The sequence below is a fragment of the Euleptes europaea genome, chromosome 1, assembly GCF_029931775.1.
Source record: "Euleptes europaea isolate rEulEur1 chromosome 1, rEulEur1.hap1, whole genome shotgun sequence".
Taxonomy (NCBI): Eukaryota; Metazoa; Chordata; class Lepidosauria; order Squamata; family Sphaerodactylidae; genus Euleptes; species Euleptes europaea.
Genome location: NC_079312.1, coordinates 94,884,089 through 94,896,996, shown reverse-complemented (window position 1 = coordinate 94,896,996; position 12,908 = coordinate 94,884,089). Strand labels below are relative to the sequence as shown.

The 12,908-nt window shown below is 40.6% G+C and overlaps 1 protein-coding gene across 2 annotated transcripts in view; it reads right to left on the bottom strand.

Moving 5' to 3' along the window:
* Positions 1-12,908, bottom strand: part of FSTL4 (follistatin like 4) — a 524,276-nt gene that overhangs the window by 209,621 nt on the left and 301,747 nt on the right. For both annotated transcript variants that reach the window (XM_056864231.1, XM_056864239.1), the window contains exons 4-5: positions 12,045-12,232; positions 1,790-1,910 (exon numbers count right to left, since the gene is read on the bottom strand). In XM_056864231.1, the coding sequence (XP_056720209.1) occupies positions 1,790-1,910; positions 12,045-12,232 (309 nt within the window). The remainder of the gene's footprint in view (positions 1-1,789; positions 1,911-12,044; positions 12,233-12,908) is intronic.

The following is a 12,908-nucleotide window of genomic DNA, read 5'->3' as shown; positions in this document are numbered from 1 at the left end:
TTCATTTTTCAAACTGCCTGGCATCTAGAACACTGATGCTGCAGCATTCTAGCACCAGAAAGGGAAAACATGGAAGGAAAGTGGAACCAATGAAAGCCTTGAACAGAACGAGACTTTCCTGCCAAGTATAGTAACTCAATTTACGAAGAGTTTTGGAAATAGTTCAACTATCACACTACAGAGAGTTTGCTCACCTCACAATCTACTCAACAGTTGCATTCAGCACAAACATTCACCAAAGTGTTCCCTGGAGTTCCAACAGTTTGAACATGTTCGAATGTCGTCAAAAGCAATTGTACATGTACACTACAATTGCTTTTGGCCACCACCATTCTCCCTTTCTTGATTTTAATAGCTTTTGAACACTGACTTAAGAATGTGAGGTCATTCTGTGTCTCTTATGGCTGCTTGAGTCAGCATTCTTTAATGCCTAAAGCCCATGAACTGTCCAGATGTGGATGGATTTAGAGTTGCCAACCTCCAAGTAGTAGCTGGAGATCTCCTGAGATTACAGAGATCGGTTCAGCTGGAGGAAACCGCCATTTTGGAAGGTGAGCTCTTTGTCATTATACCCTATTGAAGTCTCTCCCCTCCCCAAACCCTGCCCATCTCAGGTTCCACCCCCCAAATCTCCAGGTATTTCTCAACCCAGAGCTGACAACCCTAATGTACATGTACTCATTCTCAGATTGACCCATTCTTAGCTAATGAGTACAATAAGAATTAGAGGCTTCCCAACTTTTTCCAGTTGGACCTTTCTTAGCAGTGGAAAGGGCTCTCAATGAGGCTAACTGGTGCTGAAAAGAAAGATGGAAAAGAAAGTATGCAGTAATTATTTCAGAAGGGAGGACTCATAGCAATATGAACCAGTTATTCAACACCTCTGAATCTCAAAGGATATCTGAGCCTGAATCATAATGGCCTTGGAATGGGCAAATCAGCAATATAATTCATTGTAACCACACTGTCATCACAGTTTAAGTGCAAAACGTTAGGCTACAGTCAATTATTTGTCTGTTTTAATCTAATAGTTCTTTCTGGGATTTGTCTGTTCAGGCAACAGCAATAGAGCAGGGAAGGGGGGGGGAGGAGGTACAACAGTTTGACTTTCCAACTTTTGTTAAACAAAGGTTATTGTTGAAGACACTATGATTGCTGTCCACTGCTGAAGTATCAATGCAAATTTACAACACAAGAGTTCCAGGTTCACACAGCAATTCTCTAGCACAGATGAAAACCCAAACACTAAAACCACAATGGCACAGTTTAATACTCAATGCTAAAACAAGCCAAGAGCTGACATGATTACTTCAATCAAATACCCAAGGCCAGAGGGGAGGAATTAATATATATATATATATCAGTGTTTCTTGTGGGTAGCAAAGAACAACATGCAGAGATCTACAAAAAAAATTGCCACTAAGAATGAAACACTACAATATTCCAACAATCGAAGTCATCGCCAAAGCAGTCTTCTACTGGCATCTGCTCTAGAAATTCCTGACAGCAGCTTCACCAAATCAGGGGAAATCCCTTTATTCTTTCACCACTTACATCCATTTCTTTCCCATATCTTCAGTGCAGGTGTAATAAGAAAGCAGATTGCTCCCCCCCCAATTTTTTTAAATTACCACAATGCCAAAGTACAGAGAAAATTACAATAACTATTATCTCATCTACTTACTGACAAATTGAGTTGTACATGATGGTACACTTCCATAAAACTTCTATTTTGACATTCCAAAGAGAAGCCATTTTAGAAAAAATATATAGTGATCTCATCACTTACGGAATGCAGTATAGAGTTCTTGCAGAGTTAGGTAACCATCATTGTTATAATCATCAAACTGGAGAAGGTCCTCTGGTGTACAGTCCAAGAAATCATCTCCCAGATCTTCCCTTCTCATCAGCTATTAAGAAACACAAAAATAGAATTATTAGTATTTGTGAATAATGTTAATTAAGTGTACTTCTTTTACTGGAAAATACATGAAAACTGAATAGTAGGATCATAACGAAAGGAAGGAAATGTACAATAACAAAGGCATAAACTTGACAGGCATTGACCAAGCAAGTATTTTGCTGTTAGTGCTCATAACCTTCTGATGAACTCAACTGAGTTATCATTGTCAAGATGAGATGAGAGACAGCACAACATACAGAAATATTACAGCAGATTACGCAAATCATAGAATCAAATTGCTTTATTTGTTCTAGCTTTAGGTAATCTGAGAATAATAGAGCACAATATGCTCTATTGTTCTATATCAGAAACTATCATTTTTAGAAGAAACCAATATAGACAAGAAGCCAAACCAATAAATGAGTGACATGTAAGAAAATGTGGGGGTCGGACTCTCAGTTCAGACTTTTGACATTTTGGCTAGGTAGTTTTGCACTTGCTAGAGAGGATCATGCCCCCCATCTACCAGTTCCATGATACCTGGTCCCTCCAGTAGACAGCTGTGAGGTTGGGGAGGAGATCATTGTTGTGTTCTGGGGTATGGCATAGGGGTCAGGCCAGGGGAGATGCAGCCCTCTGATTTAGCATCTCAGACGTGTGTGTGTGTGTGTGTGTGTGTGTGTGTGTTAGAGGGTGAATATCTTTCCTTCTTAAGGTGCCGAGAGGTTGCCTAATGAACACAGCAGTTGTCCTGCAACCCAGCAGTGTAGGAACCTGCCAGTGATTCAGACCAAGACAGAGGCCATATATGGCTTCCAAGACAGCTGTGGTTCCTCATCTTTGCCTTCCCTTTATAAGAACAATATTAGCTCAGGCAAAATAAATGGTAAGGTTATGAGATGCTTGTATAGAAGAATGTTTGATTTAAGACCCACCCCTCCCCTCAAGCCAGCAATGATTGCTGTGAACACTGTGGAACGAAACACCTTTCAAAAAATACAATATATATGTTATTCTACTCCGACACCTTCAAAGGTACAAAATTTTAAAATTAGAAAACCAAAGTCAAGAATGAAGGTGAAGTTTGAATAATTAGTTCTCCTACTTTTATAGTCCTATAAGCCGGCTCAAGGTTGACTCAGCCTTCCATCCTTCGAGGTCGGTGAAATGAGTACCCAGCTTGCTGGGGGTAAAGGGAAGATGACTGGGGAAGGCACTGGCAAACCACCCCGCAAACAAAGTCTGCCTTGGAAACGTCGGGATGTGACGTCACCCCATGGGTCAGGAATGACCCGGTGCTTGCACCGGGGACCTTTACCTTTAATACTCATTAACACTATGACTGGAAAACCCATCAACTAAAAAGTGTGTTGTTCCTTTTGTGGGAGATAACTGTTTATAGCATTGCTCAAACTTCAGGCTAAATATGGGGGATGTTTCCAATTTCTTCTTCACAATCACTATGGAAATGACTTATGAACTTACCAAAGGGTAGCACAGTTTGCTACAGCTTTTATCCATGCACAATTGACAGGATTTAAGATCTTCACAAGATAATGCAAGGTGTCAAAGTACATTTTTAATAGATTTTATTGTAATATTTATGAAATCATGTGCTCTAAACTGGACTGTAACAGCCCTGCATCACAAAAGCCTAGGCTTCCAGCATGTTATCAGACCATACCCTCTGATCCCAACACTACTATCTATTCTTTTCCCCCTAAAAATATTCTGATAAAACTTTCCCCTGTGGTAGAAGTTAGCAGGATATTCTGTGTAAAGGTGATGTACCAAAGAACATAAACTTCCACTGTTTCCTAATGTATTGGTGTGGGGTAGAGAGCCAGCGTGGTGTAGTGGTTAGAGTGTCAGACTAAGATCTGGGAGACCCAGGTTTGAATCCTTACCTTGCCATGGAAGCTCAATGAGTGCTAGAAGAATTTTCTAACAGTTAGAGCGGTTCCTCAGTGGAACAGGCTTCCTCAGGAGGTGGTAAGCGCTCCTTCCTTGGAAGTTTTCAAGCAGAGGCTAGATGGCCATTTGTCAGCAATGCTGATTCTATGACCTTAGGCAGATCATGAGAGGGAGGGCATCTTGGCTATCTTCTGGGCATGGTGTAGGGGTCACTGGGGGTGTGGAGGAGGAGGTAGTTGTGAATTTCCTGCATTGTGCAGGGGGTTGGACTAGAGGACCCTGGTGGTCCCTTCCAGCTCTATGATTCTATGACCTTGGGCCAGCCACTCTTTCTCTCTCAGCTTAGCCTACCTCACAGGGTTGTTGCGAGGATAAAATGGAGGAGAAGAGACTGATCTAAGCTGCTTTGGGTCCCCACTGGGGAGAAAAGCAGGATATCAATATTTTATATAGATATTTTATCTATTTCTGTATTTGCTTGTTAGAACATACTCCTTGCCTGTCCCAGCCTTGCAAGGATCAGCTATCTTCTAGAGGTGTACATCTGGAAATCCCCAAGATGAAAACAATGCCTTTGGGGAATGGTTCAAGGATTTCCCAAATGTTTAACACAATACTAGAATTGTTCAGGATTTCAGAAATGCATCCCACAGTATTCCACCCCTCACCCCCCCCACACAAGATTTTCTGGACTCGGGGCATGGTGGCAGCTGTTTTTCTTTGAGTCTCCTGATCTTCCAAGCAATGGGAGAGAGACTTTTCTCCCTTTTAAGGGAGGCATCAGGAGAATGCTCCCTTGGTCATCCAACGACCCAACTGCTTCTCTGCTTCTCTGACTGGTTTGCTGCTCTGGATATATTTAAATAAATGCTTATTGTTTGTCTTGATGCTATAACCAACCTACTCCTTCAATTCTCCTTTTGCATGCCTAATTACTGACTTTTGCCAGAGCCTGTGGTCCCTTCTGTTCAATTCAATGGGGCAGACCTTTCACTATTTAAAAGAAGCCTTTTTACTTTTTAAAGCTTCCATGACTGGTGCTGTTAACCATTCAGGCATTCTTTCAGGCTTGGCATTACCTTTCCTAACCTAGGGAATGCATTCTATCTGGGCTTCAGTTAGTTAGGTTTTAAATAGCTCCCAAGCATCCTCTAAGGATTTGACTCTCTTGTGTTTCCCTGTCCAGCTTCCTTTTAACAATTCTCCTCATTTTCGTACAGTTTTGGACTTTAGGGTAATTTTCCATTGACATGAATGCTGAATTTAATAGCATTGTGGTCACTGTTCCCAATTAGTGTATTGATCTCTACATTTCTCACCAGATCTTGAGCCCCATTCACAACCAAAGCTAAGATCACTACCCCTCTTGTTGGCTCTGTCACCAACTGTTTCAGCGCACAGTCATTTATGGTGTCTAAGAATCTCATTTCTACATCATGACTCAAACACGTTCTCATGTCTGACTTTATTGTAGCTTCTACACAGAACCTCGTAACGAACTTTTAAGCCCCCTGTTGATTAATAGAATGTCTCAGATTCTTTTAACATTTCCTATTTATTGAACAATCGTTCACTCCATATATTGGAGGCGGTGGCACACTTTTTAAAGTTTGTTTTAAAAGCCCGCCAAACAGTTACTTAGATGGCAGTATCAACAAACAGCGCTATTTGATATAACTGTCTTTTAACTATTCTGTAAAGGGCACTTTTTAATATCTCCATTCCTTTTGTACCCTTCTGTATTATGTTTTCATGCCAATAAAGGAATGATGATGATGACTCAAACACGTTTACCCAGTCAAGGTGAGGGTAGTTGAAGTCTCCCAGTACCATAACATTATCTGCTTTAGTCACCTCCTTTATGTCCTTCTCCATCTCACGATCAGCCTCAAGGGTTTGATCAGGTGGATGATAGTACACTTCCACTTTTAAGTAACTTTTAGGGCCCAGTATTTCCACTTATATCACTTCTGTTGGGGAGTTTATTCCTTAAGAGACACTACAGCAGCAGGGCTAAACATGCCCTTGGTTGCCCCAATATTTGGAACAGAAGTCATGTGTTACCTTCTCCCTGTGCCTTCCAGCACATTTCTGACTGGAATGCCTGCGCCAGGCTTAGGAGGTGGTGCTGCATCCTAAGGAGGTTTCGGCCCAGCCGAAGGAACCTCCGCCTGGTGCCAAAAATCCATGCAACACTCATAGGGTTGCATGGGAGATACAACACCTAAAAGGTGCCATATCTTGGCCCCCCAAAAGGGGGCGTTCCTGAGTTGTAATGGTTCAGGAGGCCGCCTAACGGCGGCTCCACCCCCCAACCAGTGCTGTAACACTCCAGGAATGTCTCCTGGGTTGCCGCCGTTGCTTTTGGTCCAGATGCTGGCAACAGGCTCCAATGGTGTCTGGGCCAGGCACTGCCGCGCCAGTGGCTGGAGACTGTCATGCTGCCCTGCACGGGACCACGTTACAAAAAACAATACCAGCCTAAAGCATACCAGGCACAAGATGTTAAGAAGATTCTCAATTGCCAGGAGAGACGCTTCATTTTTCTTTTTAAAACATTAGCCCCATGTGGCTTAAATACAGAATTTGACCCCTCTTGTTTTTTGTAACGTGGTCACTTTAATCAGTTGGATCCTTTTGAGAAATTTTTCTCACAGCTGTGTGTATTTGAGTTTGTCCCTGCATTCCTGTTCTCACTTCGAAGAATACTGACTTCTGAATGGGTTGATTACTCTTTCTAGATCCCTTTCATATGGGGTAAGACTTCATTTTTATTATGGAGAGTTGTTCATTCTTTGACTCATTTTTAATATTAGCCTTATTGATTAGCTTCATTGTACCATAGGAAAAAATTGTTCCCATGAATTTCCTTTTGAAGATTCTTTGGACTTTTTGAAAAGCAGTGGTAAGCTGTCTTATTTTTGAAATTGCATTCATGTTGTTACAAATGTATTCTCAACACTCTTAAGTTGTCACTGTAGCCATTTTGATAAGCCCTATTATTATTATTATTATCATTATTTCTAGAAGCCATTATTATTGGTCTCTTTAAACATCGTTGTGGTCGCCAAGCTGAGGAAGGATTGGATTCAGAAATGCGTACTTGTGACAGACCCACCTTGGACCTTTCTTCGTCTCTTCGTGATTTTTCATGGACTATAATTCTTGAGTATACATGAGCCTTTGTTAAGGCCACAGAAATAATTCTTGAATTTATGTTGTTCATGTTTTGTTGTTAAAAGCAATCTGTATATATACATTTTTTGTTATTCCAGACCCAGTGAGGTTTCTGTGTGGCTTTTAACACAGTGTTTATGAATATATGTTGTGTTTTGGATTTTCCAAAAAATAGAATTATTATATTCTATAATATTGTTTTCTTTTCCAGTTGGTATATTTCACATTATATTATCTTGGAAGCCACGTGCTGCCATTTATTATAGTTAGTACTTAGCAATAAGGTAGCAGAATGTCAATTTTTGTCCTTTTAGTTCTTGATCCAAATCCAGTTTTAGTCTGAAATGTTCCCTGTGGGCTTATCCTCACGAAATATCAGATACACATCTGAGATGTGAGTATACAAGCCTATTAACAGCTGTGGTAATTGGAATGTTATTTCCATTTAAAACTTTAATGCTTTCATAGAGTCAGTTTCAGAAATCTAATGAACACATAGCTGCTAAAGTGGTTTCCTTCCTGGCATTAAATCAAAGAAGCTTGTCAGTATTATGAAAAGTTAATCAATTTTCAATATAAAAGTAGACAAAGGGAAATTTCCATCTTTAAAAGATTGATCCTAGAAGTTATGGTTGATCTCACTTTTATTGAACATTTTTACATGGTAAGTGAAGGGTCATTTTTTTTTAGTATTATTACTAACATCAATTAAATGAACCAAGTCTGGATTTAGAAATAAACAAAGGACTCCTGGACTATATGTGTATGTGCGTGTAAAGTGCCATCATGTCATAGTCGACTTCAGGCAATCCCAGCAAGGGGCTTTCAAGGCAAGTGAGAAGCAGAGGTGGTTTGCCATTGCCTTCCTCTGCAAAGTTTTCCTTGGAGGTCTCTCTTCCAAGTACTGACCCTGCTTAGGTCCTGAGATCTGACAGGATTGGGCTATACCATGCTGCCTTCCCTCCCCCTTGGACTATATACTGGGGGAAAATAATGCCTTGGAGACCATACATTGACAATTTCTGCTGATTTCCCCTTCCTGCTGCAGACCCCCCTCTTGACATTTCTCAGGATCCCCTACCACACAGAAGCAGCACTTTGTGCAGATCAGTGAGCTGCAGTGGAAGAGGGGAGGCAGGAAAGTTAAATTCAGCCACTGGAACATTAAGAAGTTTGTAAATAATAACTAACACCTTGGACTGAACTCAGTAAATAATTGGTAACTTGGGTTGGGCATATCAATATACCCGAACCGAAAATAAACCCGAAATTAGCCGTTTTGGCAAAATTCGGGTTTTGGGTAGACCAAATACGCAAACCCAGGAATCTGCCCAAAGCCAATTAGGTGATCCCTGAAAAAGATGGATAATTATTCAGCTTTTTCAGGTTCAGCTATTTGCCTTTGCTCAGAGACATGGCTCTGTGCTTTCTCCCATTTTTCTATCATTTGACTGGTTTTTCGTGCCTTATTTTTCTTGCATTTAAGCCTTTTCCCCTCAGTTTGGAAGGTAATTTGCATGGACATCATGCTATGCACCCCAGATATGAAGGGAGCCCCAGACTTTGAGGCACCAGCCTGCCAATTGGCTCTTTCTGCCTTGGCAACTCTGAACTTCTGAACCTGAAATCTGATGGACAGCTCAGCTCGCAAATGCCTGGAGGATGGAGGCAACCCCTTTCCTGGCCCATAAAATTGGACCCCCTGTCCCAAAGTTCACCAAACTTTGGTGGCCCTCTAAGGAGAGTTCCTTGCAGCCACACTGCAAATTTGGGGACTCTACCTCCAAAAATGCCCCCCAGGAGCTTTGAAAAAAATCCCCATAGGCTATAATGGGCCGGGTTTTTTCAGTAAATCTGGAAATAAGCCAAATACACATATTTACCGGAATGGATATTTGGCTTATTCTGGGTTTACTGAAAAAAATCGGACCCAATAAACCCAAACCCGTACTTTACCATATATATATATTTTGCACAACCCTATTGGTAACCAATGGAATGAATGCAGAATGGGTGAAATATGTATAATTCCAGCTATTGCCTGATAGTAACTGGGCTGAAGTGTTTGGTGCCAGCTGGAGTTTCTGAGTTGATGTTAAGGGCAGTCCCATGTAGAGTGTGTTAGAGTAGTCTAATCTAGAGTTGACCATTGCTGAGTCAAGGTAGGGGCAATCTTCAGAGATGAATGAAGATGGAAGAATGTATTTTTTGCAGCTGCAATTACTTGCTCCTCTAGTAATAAAATTAAACTCTGGAACTCTCTCTTCAGGGAGACTCATCTGTTCCCTTCTGTTGCCATCTTCTGCCAGCAGGCGAAGACTTGTTTTGTTATATCTGGTGTTCCCTCAGTGATTCCTCTTTCTTGCCCAAAATTTTAATTGTTTTTTATATGTATTTTAGCTCTGGTTTTATTTATGTGTTTTTGTTGTTTTTATTTTTTAGTCATGTTTTTATTATGTATGTTTTAATTTATCAGCTGCCTTGGTGGTCTTATGAGGGCAGAAAGACAGGGTATAAATTTTGCTTAATAAAATTATAAATAAGGATGGATCCAGTATAATCCCTAAACTCAGTCAATTAGCATCAGCAGACCCCATCAAAAGAGGGAAGTGCAGTGTCCCTTAAGACCTCAACCTCCCTAACCATCATTACTTCTATCGTGACTATATTCAGTTTCAGATTATTCACCTTTATCCATTAAACCACAGCAATTAAGCACTGGTTGTTCTCTCAAGTATCAGTTGATTTAGATAAATAAATATAGAGTTCTGGAGTCCTGTCCATAAGGAATGATTTTAACCAATCCAAACCACACCCCTTAATTGCTACTTCTGCCTTCAAACACTGCAACAAGATAGCATGGTCCACAGTATTAAAAGGTGCTGATAGTTCTAGTAACAGCAACAAAGAGAAACAGTCACAGCACTTGCCTGTATTCAGAGAGATAATCAACTAAAGCCATCAATACCATCTCCATCCCATAGCTCAGCCTGAAGCCAGACTGAACCACATATAGAGCATGTGAGTCATCAAGGAAAGCCTGGAATTGTTCTGCCACCACTCTGTCTATCATCTTGCCCAGGAAAGCCAAATTACAGATCGAGTGATAATTGTACACATCACTCTTCTTTAGTGATTTTTTTAAGCAGTAGGCAGACCACGTGTTTTAGTGACCCAGGAACGGTGACATGAGTTAGTGATTCATTTATGATGGACACCAGGGTATCCCTGAAATGGTTTCAGTAACTAGGTTGGACAAGAATCCAGAGTACAAGTGGTAGCCTTCACAGATCACAGGACCCTGTTGACATTATGGTAACTTGATCAAAATGGTCCATATACAATCAGGCAGTGTCGCATCTTATTACAACCATCATGGAAGATTTTCTCAGGAAAAAAAACAACAACTCTGTAAAAGCCTCACAACTGATTGTCAGTTACTGGAAATTCAAAGGTCCAGAGTTTGGAGATGACAAATGTCAAAATTCTTTAGACAACCGAGCTAGGTAAAGACTAACCTGTACATTGCCAACAGTGAAGTAGGATTTAATTGCTGCTATCACCACCCCCTCATAGTTCTTCCAGTGTGCTTTAAACACACTTTGTCAGATTCAATTTCAGTTTCCTGCTACCACCATTCTAGATGTCTCCCAGCTCTCTCCATATCACTCATCTCCATGGTAAACCAAGGCACTGGCTTCTTCCTCAAGGGTCAGAGAGGCTGGATTGAGGGTGGGGGGAGGGAGTAACCAGGTTAATAGCTTCCAGGAGCTTCTCATACCAAGCTTCCATTGCAGCTTCAACAGAACTGTCAGTTGGGATCTTAAAATCCCCCAGGGCATTCCAGAAACCAGTCTATTAGTCTCCACAGACAGAACATTTTAACTGGACCCTCACCCTGCAGATCATTGGTGCAGCTTTCACCCATGGCTTGAAGAACCAGTGGTTGGATCACAACACAGGCTGAACCTTCAGCCCCCAAACCAGATGTCCTCCCAGATTTCAGTGGTAAAAATTAAGTCTGTGATATGTCCTTTGTTATGTGTGGGGCCCCAAACAAATTGAGATTGATCCACAGTGGCCACAAGGTTTACTGGGTGGTTTATCTCATATCCCATACTGGTTCCTTAACCAGGGTTTGGCAAGATGTCTGAATTAAGCTGACATCAAAGCAGATGTTGCTAAGATGACTGCCAAGAACTGTTACTCAAACTTTTGACAAATGCTATATAAAATAGAAAAAATACATTTTATTAGTTTTTGAAGAATTTTCATATAGCATATAGTATATGAAAATAATAGTAACATGCTGATCACCATTGGTAATCCATGACTGTTGACAAGAAAAAAACAAATGGAGACACCAACTGAGAAATGAATGCTTTTCAAAGCATCCCTTATGCTTTCCAAGACATTTACTGTGCTGCTTTTGATGAAGTTGACTTGATCTGGATGATTATAAAACACATGAAAATCAATACAACTCTCATTGCTACATGTGTGGTTAACTTTACCAATTAGATACATTCAAACAGCCCAGCATGCTAGTAATTAAAGATCTCTATTTTCTCAGACACTGATTTTTTTTTACATTTTTAATTTCCTTCTGATAATCAACACATCAGCAGCTGTGTGTAGATGAGGAATCAAGTTGTTAATAGAGATTATGCTACCAAAACATCTCAGAAGAAGGTGGGAGAATCTATACTGATTTTGCAATTTAAATATTTTTGATGCAAATAAACTCATACTTTTGCTGGCAAGGTGGGGAATTTTTTAAGATGATTCCCAATAAAAACTTTTATTCACTACTGTGGTAATGAGCAAAAATGTGACATAGCATATATTTTTATTTTCCAAAATAATATTCCTGCTTCTAAGGCAGATGGGAGAAAGGATTCAGCTATGGCAAGAGATTTCATAGTCTAATTTTGAGTTGACTGTTACAAATGGCTATTCTCATGAGAATCCCACTGTGTTATATTCAATTTACACTTTGAATGGAAAATGCAGTCCACTTCATAATTCAATTTTCATCGAACAAACCCACCTGAGCCAATTCAGAGTTGCTAAGGTGTCCATCACCATTTATATCCAAGTGGTTAAACATATCTTCAACCAAGAAGCGCTTCTGAGTTCTTTCGTCTGTTGGCTGAGTCTGCTGCCTCTGATGGTGAGACTGAAGGTCCAGAAGTATACCTTTTAGCTGACTGTATTCTGCCATTGTGCATGTGTCACCTAAAAGACATTAGTTATTATTTATCTGTTTAAAATATTTTCACGCAACCTTTTCACCAAACTCAGGGCCCCCAAGGTGGTGACCAATTGTTACATTAAAACAAACTTTTAAAAATACATAGTGCAAAAAAAAACTACAAACGTTAAATAAACACATTAACAGGAAGGAGGATCGGTGAGAGTACACCAAACGAAATAGATAAGTCTTAATCCACTGGTGGAAGACAATAATAAAGGGGGGCAGACAAATCTCCTTGTGAAGGAAATCCCATCATTTTGGTGCTACCACTGAGAAAACCTTTTCTCGGGCTGCCACCTGTCTAGCCTCAGAGAGCAAGGGAACCCAAGGAAGAGTCCCTGAAAAGAACCACAGTGTTCAGGAAGGTTCATATTTGACTAGGCAGTATGTTGATAGTATGTTGGTCCCAAGTCATACAGGGCTTTAAAAGTTAATGCCAGCACCTTGAATTGGGCCCAGAAGCTGATTAGGAGCCAGTTTAGGTAGAACAAGACTGAAGCAATATTGTCCCTACAACCTACTCCAGTCAGCTTCACTCTTCTAAGGCAGCCACATGTAAAACACCCTGCAGTAGTCTAATTTTGATGTTACCAAGGTATGTACCACAGTGATAGGGTTGTCAACTCCAGGTTGAGCAATTCCTGGATATTTGGATGT